A 14,074-nucleotide genomic window follows, 5' to 3' on the forward strand; every position below is an offset into this window, starting at 1 on the left:
CGGCGCTCCCTCAGTACCCGCCCCTCCGACAGTGCGGCGCTCCCTCAGCACCCCCCCTCCGACAGTGCGGCGCTCCCTCAGTACTGCCGCTCCGACAGTGCGGCACTCCCTCAGTACCGCCCCTCCGACAGTGCGGCGCTTCCTCCGACAGTGCGGCGCTCCCTTGTTACTGCCCCTCCGGCAGTGCGGCGCTCCCTCAGTACTGCCCCTCCCACAGTGCGGCGCTCCCTCAGTACTGCCCCTCCGACAGTGCGGCGCTACCTCAGTACAGCCCCTCCGACAGTGCGCCGCGCCCTTAGTACCGCCCATCCGACAGTGCGGCGCTCCCTCAGTACCGCCACTCCGACAGTGCGGCGCTCCCTCAGTACTGCCCATCGACAGTGCGGCGCTCCCTCAGTACTGCCCCTCCGACAGTGCGGCGCTCCCTCAGTACTGCCCCTCTGACAGTGTGGCGCTCCCTCAGTACTGTACCTCCGACAGTGCGGCGCTCCCTCAGTACTGCCCCTCCGACAGTGCGGCGCTCCCTCAGCACTGCCCCTCCGACAGTGCCGCGCTCCCTCAATACTGCCCCTCCGACAGTGCGGCGCTCCCTCAGTACTGCCCCTCCAACAGTGCGGCACTCCCTCAGTACTGCCCCTCCGACAGTGCGCTGCTCCCTCAGTACCGCCCATCTGACAGTGCGGCGCTCCCTCAGTACCGCCCCTCCGACAGTGCGGCGCTCCCTCAGTACCGCCCCTCCGACAGTGCGGCGCTCCCTCAGTATTGCCCCTCCCACAGTGCGGCGCTCCCTCAGTACTGCCCATCTGACAGTGCGGCGTTTCCTCAGTACTGCCCCTCCGACAGTGCGGCGCTCCCTCAGTACTGCCCCTCCAACAGTGCGGCGCTCCCTCAGTACCGCCCCTCCGACAGTGCGGCGCTCCCTCAGTACAGCCCCTCCGACAGTGCAGCGCTCCCTCAGTACTGCCCCTCCGACAGTGCGGCGCTCCCTCAGTACTGCCCCTCCGACGGTGCGGCGCTCCCTCAGTACTGCCCCTCCGACAGTGCGGCGCTCCCTCAGTACTGATCCTCTGACAGTGGGGCGCTCCCTCAGTACTGCCCCTCCAACAGTGCGGCGCTCCCCCATTACTGCCCCTCCGACAGTGCGGCGCTCGTTCAATACTGCCCCTCCGACAGTGCGGCGCTCCCTCAGTACTGCCCCTCCAACAGTGCGGCACTCCCTCAGTACTGCCCCTCCGACAGTGCGGCGCTCCCTCAGTACTGCTCCTCTGACAGTGGGGCGCTCCCTCAGTACTGCCCCTCCAACAGTGCGGCGCTCCCTCAGTACTGCCCCTCCGACAGTGCGGCGCTCCCTCAGTACTGTCCCTCCGACAGTGCGGCGCTCCCTCAGTACTGCCCCTCCGACGGTGCGGCGCTCCCTCAGTACTGCCCCTCCGACAGTGCGGCGCTCCCTCAGTACTGTCCCTCCGACAGTGCGGCGCTCCCTCAGTACTGCCCCTCCAACAGTGCGGCGCTCCCTCAGTACTGTCCCTCCGACAGTGCGACGCTCCCTCAGTACTGCCCCTCCGACAGTGCGGCGCTCCCTCAGTACTGTCCCTCCGACAGTGCGGCGCTCCCTCAGTACTGTCCCTCCGACAGTGCGGCGCTCCCTCAGTACTGCCCCTCCGACAGTGCGGCGCTCCCTCAGTACTGCCCCTCTGACAGTGCGGCGCTCCCTCAGTACTGCCCCTCCAACAGTGCGGCGCTCCCTCAGTACTGCCCCTCCGACAGTGCGGCGCTCCCTCAGTACTGCCCCTCCAACAGTGCGGCGCTCCCTCAGTACTGCCCCTCTGACAGTGCGGCACTCCCTCTGTACTGCCCCTCTGACAGTGCGACGCTCCCTCAGTGCTGCTCATTTTTTTCCCGACTGAGCTGTGCGATTTGCTTTTGTTCCAGGGCAAAGACCACCTCTCTCATTCTGGGACCCTCACTCTAAAGAAGGTCACCTACAAGTCTACTGGAACCTACGTGTGCGAGGCGAGTGTGCCCTCCATCCGTGGCCTGGTGAAAACACAACAGCTGAAGGTGTTTGTTGAAGGTAAGAAGGCGTTAACGACCCTCGTAACTTCGATTGAAGAACGCCATCTCCTCATGAGTTATCAATATTACAGTCTCCACCTGCAATGAGTGTAAATTTAGTCAATTAACAACAACAAATTGCATTTATCTAGCGCCTTTAACGTAGTAAAACCTCCCAAGGTGCTTCACAGGAGCGTAAATCAGACAAGAATTTGACCTCGAGCCACACGAGGAGAAATTAGGACGGGCGACCAAAAGCTTGGTCAAGGAGGTCGGTTTTAAGGAGCGTCTTAAAGGAGGAAATAAAGGTTTAGGGAGGGAATTCCAGAGCTCGGGGCCCAGGCGGCTGAAGGCACGGCCGCCAATGGTGAAGCGATGGAAATCGGGGGGATGCGCAAGAGGCCAGAATTGGAGGAGCGCGGAGATCTCGGAGGGTTACAGAGATAGGGAGGGCTGTAGGGGCTGGAGGAGGTTACAGAGATAGGGAGGATTGTAGGGGCTGGAGGAGGTTACAGAGATAGGGAGGGTTGTAGGGGCCAGAGGAGGTTACAGAGATAGGGAGGATTGTAGGGGCTGGAGGAGGTTACAGAGATAGGGAGGGTTGTAGGGGCTGGAGGAGGTTACAGAGATAGGGAGAGTTGTAGGGGCTGGAGGAGGTTACAGAGATAAGGAGGGTTGTAGGGGCTGGAGGAGGTTACAGCGCTAGGGAGGATTGTAGGGGGCTGGAGGAGGTTACAGAGATAGGGAGGGTTGTAGGGGCTGGAGGAGGTTACCGAGATAGGGAGAGTTGTAGGGGCTGGAGGAGGTTACAGAGGAAGGGAGGGTTGTAGGGGCTGGAGGAGGTTACAGAGATAGGGAGGGTTGTAGGGGCTGGAGGAGGTTACAGAGATAGGGAGGGTTGTAGGGGCTGGAGGAGGTTACAGAGATAGGGAGGGTTGTAGGGGCTGAAGGAGGTTACAGAGATAGGGAGGGTTGTCGGGGCTGGAGAAGGTTACAGAGATAGGGAGGATTGTAGGGGGCTGGAGGAGGTTACAGAGATAGGGATGGTTGTAGGGGCTGGAGGAGGTTACAGAGATAGGGAGGGTTGTAGGGGCTTAAGGAGGTTACAGAGATAGGGAGGGTTGTCGGGGCTGGAGAAGGTTACAGAGATAGGGAGGATTGTAGGGGGCTGGAGGAGGTTACAGAGATAGGGAGGGTTGTAGAGGCTGGAGGAGGTTACAGAGATAGGGAGGGTTGTAGGGGGCTGGAGGAGGTTACTGAGATAGGGAGGGTTGTAGGGGGCTGGAGGAGGTTACAGAGATAGGGAGGGTTGTAGGGGGCTGGAGGAGTTTACAGAGATAGGAAGGGTTGTAGGGGCTGGAGGAGGTTACAGAGATAGGGAGGGTTGTAGGGGCTGGAGGAGGTTACAGAGATAGGGAGGGTTGTAGAGGCTGGAGGAGGTTACAGAGATAGGGAGGGTTGTAGGGGGCTGGAGGAGGTTACTGAGATAGGGAGGGTTGTAGGGGCTGGAGGAGGTTACAGAGATAGGGAGGGTTGTAGGGGCTGGAGGAGGTTACAGAGATAGGGAGGGTTGTAGGGGGCTGGAGGAGGTTACAGAGATAGGGAGGGTTGTAGGGGCTGGAGGAGGTTACAGAAATAGGGAGGGTTGTAGGGGCTGGAGGAGGTTACAGAGATAGGGTTGTAGGGGCTGGAGGAGGTTACAGAGATAGGGAGGGTTGTAGGGGCTGGAGGAGGTTACAGAGATAGGGAGTGTTGTAGGGGGCTGGAGGAGGTTACAGAGATAGGGAGGGTTGTAGGGGCTGGAGGAGGTTACAGAGATAGGGAGGGTTGTAGGGGCTGGAGGAGGTTACAGAGATAGGGTTGTAGGGGCTGGAGGAGGTTACAGAGATAGGGAGGGTTGTAGGGGCTGGAGGAGGTTACAGAGATAGGGAGTGTTGTAGGGGGCTGGAGGAGGTTACCGAGATAGGAAGGGTTGTAGGGGCTGGAGGAGGTTACAGAAATAGGGAGGGTTGTAGGGGCTGGAGGAGGTTACAGAGATAGGGAGGGTTGTAGGGGCTGGAGGAGGTTACAGAGATAGGGAGGGTTGTAGGTGCTGGAGGAGGTTACAGAGATAGCGAGGGTTGTAGGGGGCTGGAGGAGGTCACAGAGATAGGGAGGGTTGTAGGGGGCTGGAGGAGGTTACAGAGATAGGGAGGGGGAGTCGAGGAGGCCATGGAGGGATTTGAAGACGAGGATGGGCAGTTTCATATCTGAGGAGTTATCCGGACCGGCAGCCAATGTAGGTCAGCGAGCAACAGCGGAGGGAGCGAAGGGTTGACGGGACTTGGTGCGAGTTAGGACACGGAGCAGCGGAGTTATACGGAGGGTTGGAGGATGGGAGGCCAGCCAGGAGTGCGTTGGAATAGTCGGAGTCTGGAGGTGACCAAGGCATGGATGAGCGTTTCAGCAGCAGATGAGCTGAGGCAAGGGCGGAGAGGTCACTCAATCTGTTGAGCATCAAGCTTTGCCCTAAAGAGGTTCTAACGACTGTGCTTCTCTCTCTCTCCCTGCCCAGGGAAACCTTCCATGGAGGACCATGTATCTGAGGTGACAGTGAGCAAGGAAGGGGAGAAGGTTACGTTGACCTGCATGGCTTCTGGGAATCCGAGCCCCAAGATCACGTGGAATGTGGAGAAGTGGCCAGTATGTGCAACAATATTTCCTTCAAAGTGGAGGGAGCAGAGAAGCTGGGATTGAACAGGCTCGAGGGGCTGAATGGGTCTCCTCCTGTTCCAGTGTAACCAGCTCGAGGGGCTGAATGGGCCTCCTCCTGTTCCTGTGTAACAGGCTCGAGAGGCTGAATGGGCCTCCTCCTGTTCCTGTGTAACAGTCTCGAGGGGCTGAAGGGCCTCCTCCTGTTCCTGTGTAACTGGCTCGAGGGGGCTGAAAGGGCCTCCCCCTGTTCCAATGTTCCTGAATGCTGGATCTAGTTCCCAATGGAAATCCTACTGAGTTGACGTGCTTACATTTCAGTACGGTGCCTCACAATTTGTCAAGAAGGGAGGGCGGCTTCTAAGCTATGTCAGCGATGCTAAACCTTGATAAATCACCGGTGAGGCCTCGGCTAGAGTATTGTGTCCAATTCTGGCCAGCGCACTTTAGGAAGAATGTCAAGGCCTTGGAGAGGGTGTGGAGAAGATTTAGAGGAATGGTCCCAGGGATGTGGAGAGACTGGAGAAGCTGGGGTTGTTCTCCTTAGAGCAGAGAAGGTTAAGAGAAGATTTAATAGAGGCGTTCAAAATCATGAAGGGTTTATATAGAGTAAATAAGGAGAAACTGTTTCCAGTGGCAGGAGGGTCGGTAACCAGAGGACACAGATTGAAGATGATCGGCCAAAGAACCAGAGGGGCTGATGAGGAGAATTGTTCTGACGCAGCGAGTTGTTGTGATCTGGAACGCGCTGCCTGAAAGGGCGGTGGGAGCAGATTCAATAGTAACTTTCACAAGGGAATTGGATAAATACCTGTAGGGGATACATTCACAGGGCTATGGGGAAAGAGCAGGGCGGAGTGGGACTAATTGGAGAGCTCTTTCAAAGAGCCGGCACAGGCACGATGGGCCAAATTGCCTCCTTCTATGCTGTAAGATTCAAGGAGTCTATCGTTCTACCTGGACAAATGTCCCTCACACTGGTAACGAGGGGACTGAGTTTGTGTGTCGAGCGAGGATAGGAAACTGGCCTCCCTTGTCTGGGGTGAAGATTCCATCAATTGGTTTTCCTTCTCCAGTTACTGAGGGTAGAGGCCTGTTGAAATTTGCACCATCTTGGCAATGGTTTCAAGTGGAATGCTGACCTTTGACTCTCAGGTCAAAGGTCTCGGTCCAGCCTAGACTGGTAGCTGAAACCCACCTTCTTGTGCTGGTTGTGAGATAGACTTGGACATTGTCACCACAATCCCCAGGACACAACCCTGCACCACTCCTCCCTCTGTATCTACCCCGGGCTGTACCTGCCCTGGGAGTGTTTGATGGGACAGTGTAGAGGGAGCTTTACTCTGTATCTAACCCGTGCGGTACCTGCCCTGGGAGTGTTTGATGGGACAGTGTAGAGGGAGCTTTGCTCTGTGATGGGCCTTCAATAACCACAAAACTAGAAGTTATAGACTTAAACAAGTTGGCTTTTAATCACTAAGATCAGAGCTAACATCTCAACACGCCGACTGGTTCACAGGAATGAGTCATACAGATCCTGGGATCTTTATGTAAGAGAAGTCAGGGGCGGAGCCAAGAGCCAAGACCTGGAACCTCCCAGGTTAGTCGGGAAAGAGGAAGTGAAACTATACACAGTGGGGGAGGGTAATATACATGAGTGCAAAATGAATACAGGATCAAGACAAACAGATTTCATTACATTCACCCCTTCTATAGATTTAGTCCATTGGGGCGATGCTTCTTAAAAGTTGGTATGAGTGAGTCTGTCAGGAGGTTTTGCAGTTCTCAGTGATCAGCGCAAAGCTGGTTGGGGTGCCTCTAGGGGAATGGATTCTGGTTCCTCCGCTGTCCGGGCCTCCGCAGTGTCTTCCAGGTTATCTGCAGTGTCCTCCAGGTTAAAGTTGGGTATTGATACCTCTGGGCGTCCTGTCTCTTTGTAGTGTAAGTCTTCATTGGGTAGTCTCCCATCGTTCTCTCCGCTCCCCGAGGGAGCGAGGTCTTTTATGGAAACAGTGTCCTCTCGCCCGTCAGAGTATTCGATACAGGCGGACTGAGGGTTTGCATGGAGGAGCTGTACCTTTTCCACAAGGGGGTCCGTTTTATGGCCTCTCACGTGCTTCTGCAATAGTACTGTCCCCGGAGACGTCAGCCACGCGGGTAGAGATATGCCTGAGGTGGATTTCCGGGGGAAAACGAATATCTTTTCGTGAGGGGTAGCGTTAGTGGCAGTACATAACAGAGACCTTATGGAGTGGAGCACGTCTGGGAGGACTTCCTGCCAGCGGGAGGTCGGAAGGCCTTTTGACTTTAAGGCTAACGTGACAGCCTTCCAAACAGTAGCATTCTCCCTTTCCACTTGCCCATTACCCCGGGGGTTGTAGCTAGTGGTTCTGCTAGTGGCTATCCCCTTCGAGAGCAAGAACTGGCGCAGCTCGTCACTCATGAATGATGTCCCCCTATCGCTGTGTATGTAGTTCGGCATGCCAAACATGCAGAATAGATTACAGAGACACTTGATGACCGTGGCACTGGTCATGTCTGGGCAGGGAATGGCGAAGGGGAAGCGGGAATATTCATCAATGATATTGAGGAAGTATACGTTACGGTCGGCAGAGGGAAGGGGTCCCTTGAAGTCCAGACTTAGGTGCTCGAATGGCCGTGTGGCTTTGATAAGGTGCGCACGGTCAGGCCTGTAGAAACGAGGCTTGCATTCCGCACAGATGCGGCAGGCTCTGGTCATTGCCCTGACCTCCTCGATGGAGTGGGGCAGATTGCGGGACTTTATAAAATGGTATAGTCGGGTGACCCCTGGGTGACAGACGTCGTTGTGGAGACCCTGTAATTTGTCCGTATGAATGCTGGCACACATTCCCCGCGATAGGGTGTCTGGGGGTTCATTAAGGGCTCCCGGCCTGTACATAATATCATAGTCGAACGTGGATAGTTCGATCCTCCACCTGAGTATTTTGTCATTCTTGATTTTCCCCCTTTGTTTGTTATTAAACATGAAAGCCACCGGCCGCTGGTCGGTGAGCAGGGTGAAACGTTTGCTGGCTAGGTAGTGTCTCCAGTGCCGCACTGCCTCCACTATAGCCTGTGCCTCCTTCTCGACAGAAGAGTGCCTGATTTCAGGTCCCTGAAGGGTTCGGGAGAAGAAGGCCACAGGTCTCCCAGCCTGATTGAGGGTCGCAGCTAAGGCAAAGTCTGACGCATCGCTTTCGACTTGAAAGGGAATGCATTCGTCCACTGCACACACTGCAGCCCTTTCAATGTCCTGTTTAATACTGGTGAAAGCCTCCCGAGCTTCAGCTGATAGTGGGAAGGACGTCGATTTAATGAGGGGTCGGGCCTTATCAGAGTAATTGGGCACCCATTGGGCATAATACGAAAATAATCCCAGGCACCTTTTTAAAGCTTTGGGATTGTGTGGCAGGGGCAGTTCCTTTAGGGGGCGTAATCGGTCAGGGTCCGGTCCAATTATCCCACCTTCCACCACACAGCCAAGGATACAGAGACGGGTTGTGTTGAAGACACATTTGTCTTCGTTGCAGGTTAGATTCAGCTGTAGGGCAGTTTATAAAAATCTCGCAAGATTTAGATCGTGGTCTTGCTGGTTGTGCCCGCAGATAGTGACATTGTCCAGATAGGGGTAGGTAGCTTGTAGTTTATTCTCGTCAACCATGCGGTCCATCTCACGTTGGAAGACCGAGACCCCATTTGTTACCCCGAAGGGCACTCTGAGAAAATGGTAGAGGCGCCCGTTCGCCTCGAAGGCGGTGTATGGGCGGTCCTCCGTTCTAATGGGGAGCTGGTGATACGCGGAATTGAGGTCGATAGTCGAGAAGACTCAGTATTGCGCAATCTGGTTAACCATTTCTGATATGCGGGGTAAAGGGTAGGCGTCCAGCTGGGTATAAATATTAACAGTCTGGCTGTAGTCAATTACCATCCATTTCTTTTCACTATTTTTAACTGTGACTACTTGGGCATGCCACGGGCTGGTACTGCATTCAATAATGCCTTCCCGCAGGAGTCTGTCCACTTCCGCCTTGATAAAGTGTCTGTCTTCCAGACTGTACCGTCTACTTTTGGTCGCTATGGGCCTACAGTTCGGAGCGAGATTAGCGAATAAAGAGGGCGGGCTGATTTTTAAGGTTGATAGGCCACAGACTGTGAGTGACGGCTGGGACCCGCCATATGCTAGCGTGACACTTTTGTGGTGGCACTGGAAGTCCAGGCCCAAGATTACATTAACACAGAGTTCTGGCACCACGAGGAGTTTAAAATCCTTGTAGTCCGTGCCTTTTACAGTCAGTGTTACCACACAATAGCCCAAAATGTCCGAAGTGTGGGGCTTAGCAGCCATAGCAATTCTGCTCCGTGTGGGGGTTACTGTTAATGAGTCCCGCCGTACCAGGCTAGGGTGGATAAAACTCTCGGTACTCCCACAGTCAATTAAACATTTCGTTAAATTCCCGTTTACCTGTATGTCCATCATGGATTTTGTCAACGGGTGTGGCCTGGATTGATCCACCGTGATCGAAGCCACTGTTGGGCCCTGGGCGGCCGTTGAGTCGGGTAAAGATGGCGGATCCCAAGATGGCGGCCCGCATGGCACGCACGAGGCAGTGACGGAGTTGGAAATCGGATTCCCCCTGCAGACTTTGCTAAAATGCCCCTTTTTCTTACATTTGAAGCATGTAGCGTCCTTCGCTGGGCATCGTTGTCTGGGGTGCTTGGCCTGGCCGCAGAAGTAGCATTTCGGGCCTCGAGACATTGCCGCTGTAGTAGGACTCCTGGGTGAACTTCTGTGTGGGGACTCCGGCGGCGTAGAGCTGGTCTGAGACCTGGATGGGGAAGATGGCTGATTCCAAGATGGCGGCCCCCTCGGTGTGCACGAGGCGGTGGGGGCCGCATGGCCGGAAGAATAAGAGTCAGAGTTTTTCTGGGCCACGTCCAGCGATCACGCAGTGGCCACTGCCTTTTTTAAGTCCAGGACCTCCTTCTCCAGCAGTCTCTGCTGGATATAATTCGATTTGAGGCCCGTGATGAAGGAATCGCGGACCAATTCGTCAGAGTACGCGTTGGCCGTCACGGCCTTGCAGTTACAGTCCCGGGCCAGGTCCTTTAGGCCCTGTAAGAAATCGTCCATTGATTCCTCAGGTCGCTGCCTGCGTGTAGCCAGCAGATGTCTGGCGTACACTTCGTTTACCGGCCTCTGGTATTGGGCCTTCAGGATAGTGATGGCCTCTGTGTAAGAGGTGGCGTCCCGGATGAACGAATAAATCCAATGACTTACGCGAGTAGTCAGTAGACTCAGTTTATCTACCTCGCTAGCGGATGAGGCCCCCGCGAAGAGTTCGAAGCATTTGAGCCAGTGTCCAAATTGATTTGATGCTTCAGCAGAATGTGGATCCAAGACCAGACGCTCTGGTTTTAGGAGTCGATCCATCCTAGTATTCTTTAGTGATTAAAATTGATGGGCCTTCAATAACCACAAAACTAGAAGTTATAGACTTAAACAAGTTGGCTTTTAATCACTAAGATCAGAGCTAACATCTCAACACGCCGACTGGTTTACAGGAATGAGTCATACAGATCCTGGGATCTTTATGTAAGAGAAGTCAGGGGCGGAGCCAAGAGCCAAGACCTAGAACCTCCCAGGTTAGTCGGGAAAGAGGAAGTGAAACTATACACAGTGGGGGAGGGTAATATACATGAGTGCAAAACGAATACAGGATCAAGACAAACAGATTTCATTACACTCTGCATCTAACCCCGTGCTGTACCTGCCCTGGGAGTGTTTGATGGGACAGTGTAGAGGGAGCTTTACTCTGTATCTAACCCGTGCTGTACCTGCCCTGGGAGTGTTTGATGGGACAGTGTAGAGGGAGCTTTACTCTGTATCTAACCCCGTGCTGTACCTGCCCTGGGAGTGTTTGATGGGAGAGTGTAGAGGGAGCTTTACTCTGTATCTAAACCGTGCTGTACCTGCCCTGAGAGTGTTTGATGGGACAGTGTAGAGGGAGCTTTACTCTGTATCTAACCCGTGCTGTACCTGCCCTGGGAGTGTTTGATTGGACAGTCTAGAGAGAGCTTTAGTCTGTATCTAACCCCGTGCTGTACCTACCCTGAGAGTGCTTGATGGGACAGTGTAGAGGGAGCTTTACTCTGTATCTAATCCGTGCTGTACCTGCCCTGGGAGTGTTTGATGGGACAGCGTAGAGGGAGTTTTACTCTGTATCTAATCCGTACTGTACCTGCCCTGGGAGTGTTTGATGGGACAGTGTAGAGGGAGCTTTACTCTGTATCTAATCCGTGCTGTACCTACCCTGGGAGTGTTTGATGGGACAGTGTAGAGGGAGCTTTACTCTGTATCTAATCCGTGTTGTACCTGCCCTAGGAGTGTTTGATGGGACAGTGTAGAGGGAGCATTACTCTGTATCTAACCCGTGCTGTACCTGCCCTGGGAGTGTTTGATGGGACAGTGTAGAGGGAGCTTTACTCTGTATCTAATCTGTGCTGTACCTGCCCTGGGATTGTTTGATGGGACAGTATAGAGGGAGCTTTACTCTGTATCTAATCTGTGCTGTACCTGCCCTGGGATTGTTTGATGGGACAGTATAGAGGGAGCTTTACTCTGTATCTAACCCGTGCTGTACCTGCCCTGGGAGTGTTTGATGGGACAGTGTAGAGGGAGCTTTACTCTGTATCTAACCCGTGCCTTGTAAGCACTGGCGACAATCTATTGTGTACTTTTAGGCCAATTTTATGACTGTAATGTTAGTTTTCCAGTATCACAGTGCCTGAGCTGATCAACCGTGGGAGGTAGTATTTCCCTTGAATCTGCTGGCTGTCTCGGGGTTAAATTTAATTGCAGTTCTTCAGATGCAGTATTCAGGACAGTCCTCCCCTGTCTGGGGCATTTGCGTGTTGTCTAGGAGTCTGTGGGCAACTTTGCTAATCGCGGTTCTCTCACTCGGCAGTTAAGAGTCTCGTGGCTGATCCCTTGCTATCGATCGGAGATGGATGTGCTTCCCTGAGCTTTTCCCTGCACATTAACACCGGAGTAATACCAGATGGCCTTGGTCCACCTAACTGGTGAAGCGCTGCTTCAGTTGTACAGAGTTATGTTAATTTTTTTCCATTCGTTCCTGGGATGTGGGCGTTGCTGGCAAGGCCGGCATTTATTGCCCATCCCTAGTTGCCCTCGAGAAGGTGGTGGTGAGCCGCCTTCTTGAACCGTTGCAGTCCGTGTGGTGAAGGTGCTCCCACAGTGCTGTTAGGGAGGGAGTTCCAGGATTTTGGTTCTGTCTTCACAATGGAGGATACAAATAACCTCCCAGAGATGTCGGGGAACATAGGGTCTGCTGAAAGGGTGGAACTGAAAGAAATCAGTATTTGTAGGGAAATGGTGTTAGGGAAATTGATGGGATTGAAGGCGGATAAATCCCCAGGGCCTGATAATCTACATCCTACGGTACTTAAGGAAGTGGCCCTAGAAATAGTAGATGCATTGCTGATCATCTTCCAACATTCGATAGACTCTGGAACAGTTCCCATGGATTGGAGGGTAGCTAATGTTACCCCACTATTCAAAAAAGGTGGTAGAGAGAAAACGGGGAATTATAGACCGGTAAGCCTGACATCGGTAGTGGGGAAATTGCTAGAGTCCATTATAAAAGATGTAATAGCAGAGCACTTGGAAAACAGTGACAGGATCGGACAAAGTCAACATGGATTTACAAAAGGTAAATCGTGCTTGACTAATCTACTGGAATTTTTTGAGGATGTAACTGGTAAAATAGATAAGGGAGAACCAGTGGATGTGGTGTACTTGGACTTTCAGAAGGCTTTTGATAAGGTCCCGCATAAGAGATTAGCGTGTAAAGTTAAGGCACATGGGATTGGGGGCAAGGCATTGACTTGGATAGAGAACTGGTTGGCAGATAGAAAGCAAAGAGTTGGAATAAACGGGTCTTTTTCCGAGTGGCAGGCAGTGGCTAGTGGGGTACCGCAGGGATCGGTCCTTGGACCCCAGCTATTCACAATATATATTAATGATCTAGACAAGGGAACTAGATGTAATATCTCCAAGTTTGCAGACGTCACAAAGCTGGGTGGGCATGTGTGGTGTGAGGAGGATGCCGAGAAACTCCAGGATGATTTGGACAGGTTGGGTGATTGGGCAAAAGCATGGCAAATGCAATATAACGTGGATAATTGTGAGGTTATCCACTTTGGTGGCAAAAACAGGAAGGCAGATTATTATCTGAATGGCAATAGATTGGGAGAAGGAGAAGTGCAACAAGACCTGGGTGTCCTTGTGCACCAGTCGCTGAAGGTAAGCATGCAGGTGCAGCAGGCGGTTAAGAAGGCAAATGGTATGTTGGCCTTGGTAGCGAGAGGGTTCGAGTACAGGAGCAAGGATGTCTTGCTGCAGTTGTACAGGGCCTTGGTGAGACCACATCTTGAGTATTGTGTGCAGTTTTGGTCGCCTTATCTGAGGAAGGATGTTCTTGCCATGGAAGGAGTTCAGCGAAGATTCACCAGACTGATACCTGGGATGGCAGGAATGACGTATGAGGAGAGATTGGGACGATTGGGCTTGTACTCGTTGGAGTTTAGAAGAATGAGAGGGGACCTCATTGAAACTTATAAAATTCTGACAGGATTGGACAGACTAGATGCAGGAAGGATGTTCCCGATGGTCGGGGAGTCCAGAACCAGGGGTCACAGTCTAAGGATAAGGGGTAAGCCATTTAGGACAGAAATGAGGAGGAACTTCTTCACCCAGAGCGTGGTGAATCTGTGGAATTCTCTACCACAGAAGGCAGTAGAAGCCAATTCATTAAATATATTCAAGAAGGAGTTGGATATATTTCTTAAGGCTAAAGGGATCAAGGGATATGGGGAGAAAGCAGGGACAGGGTACTGAATTTGGATGATCAGCCATGATCGCATTGAATGGCGGAGCAGGCTCGAGGGGCTGAATGGCCTACTCCTGCTCCTATCTTCTATGTTTTTATGTTTCTATTTTGACCCAGCGACGATGAAGGAAAGGCCGATATATTTCCAAGTCAGGATGGTGTGTGACTTGGAGGGGAACTTGGAGGTGGTGGTGTTCCCACGCGCCCGCTGCCCTTGTCCTTCTAGGTGGAAGAGGTCGCGGGTTTGGGAGGTGCTGCCGAAGAAGCCTTGGTGAGTTGCTGCAGTGCATCTTGTAGATGGTACACACTGCAGCCACGGTGCGCCGGTGGCGGAGGGAGTTAATGTTTAAGGCGGCGGATGGGGTGCCGATCAAGCGGGCTGCTTTGTCCTGGATGGT

The 14,074-nt window shown here is 53.4% G+C and overlaps 1 protein-coding gene across 3 annotated transcripts in view; it reads left to right on the forward strand.

Annotated features, from left to right (window-relative positions):
* Positions 1-14,074, forward strand: part of bcam (basal cell adhesion molecule (Lutheran blood group)) — a 350,665-nt gene that overhangs the window by 157,867 nt on the left and 178,724 nt on the right. For all 3 annotated transcript variants that reach the window (XM_086003960.1, XM_086003962.1, XM_086003963.1), the window contains exons 10-11: positions 1,933-2,074; positions 4,610-4,737. In XM_086003960.1, the coding sequence (XP_085860086.1) occupies positions 1,933-2,074; positions 4,610-4,737 (270 nt within the window). The remainder of the gene's footprint in view (positions 1-1,932; positions 2,075-4,609; positions 4,738-14,074) is intronic.

Source organism: Somniosus microcephalus, chromosome 12 (assembly GCF_052327205.1).
Source record: "Somniosus microcephalus isolate GS21.2 chromosome 12, FLI_Smic_1.0, whole genome shotgun sequence".
NCBI lineage: Eukaryota > Metazoa > Chordata > Chondrichthyes > Squaliformes > Somniosidae > Somniosus > Somniosus microcephalus.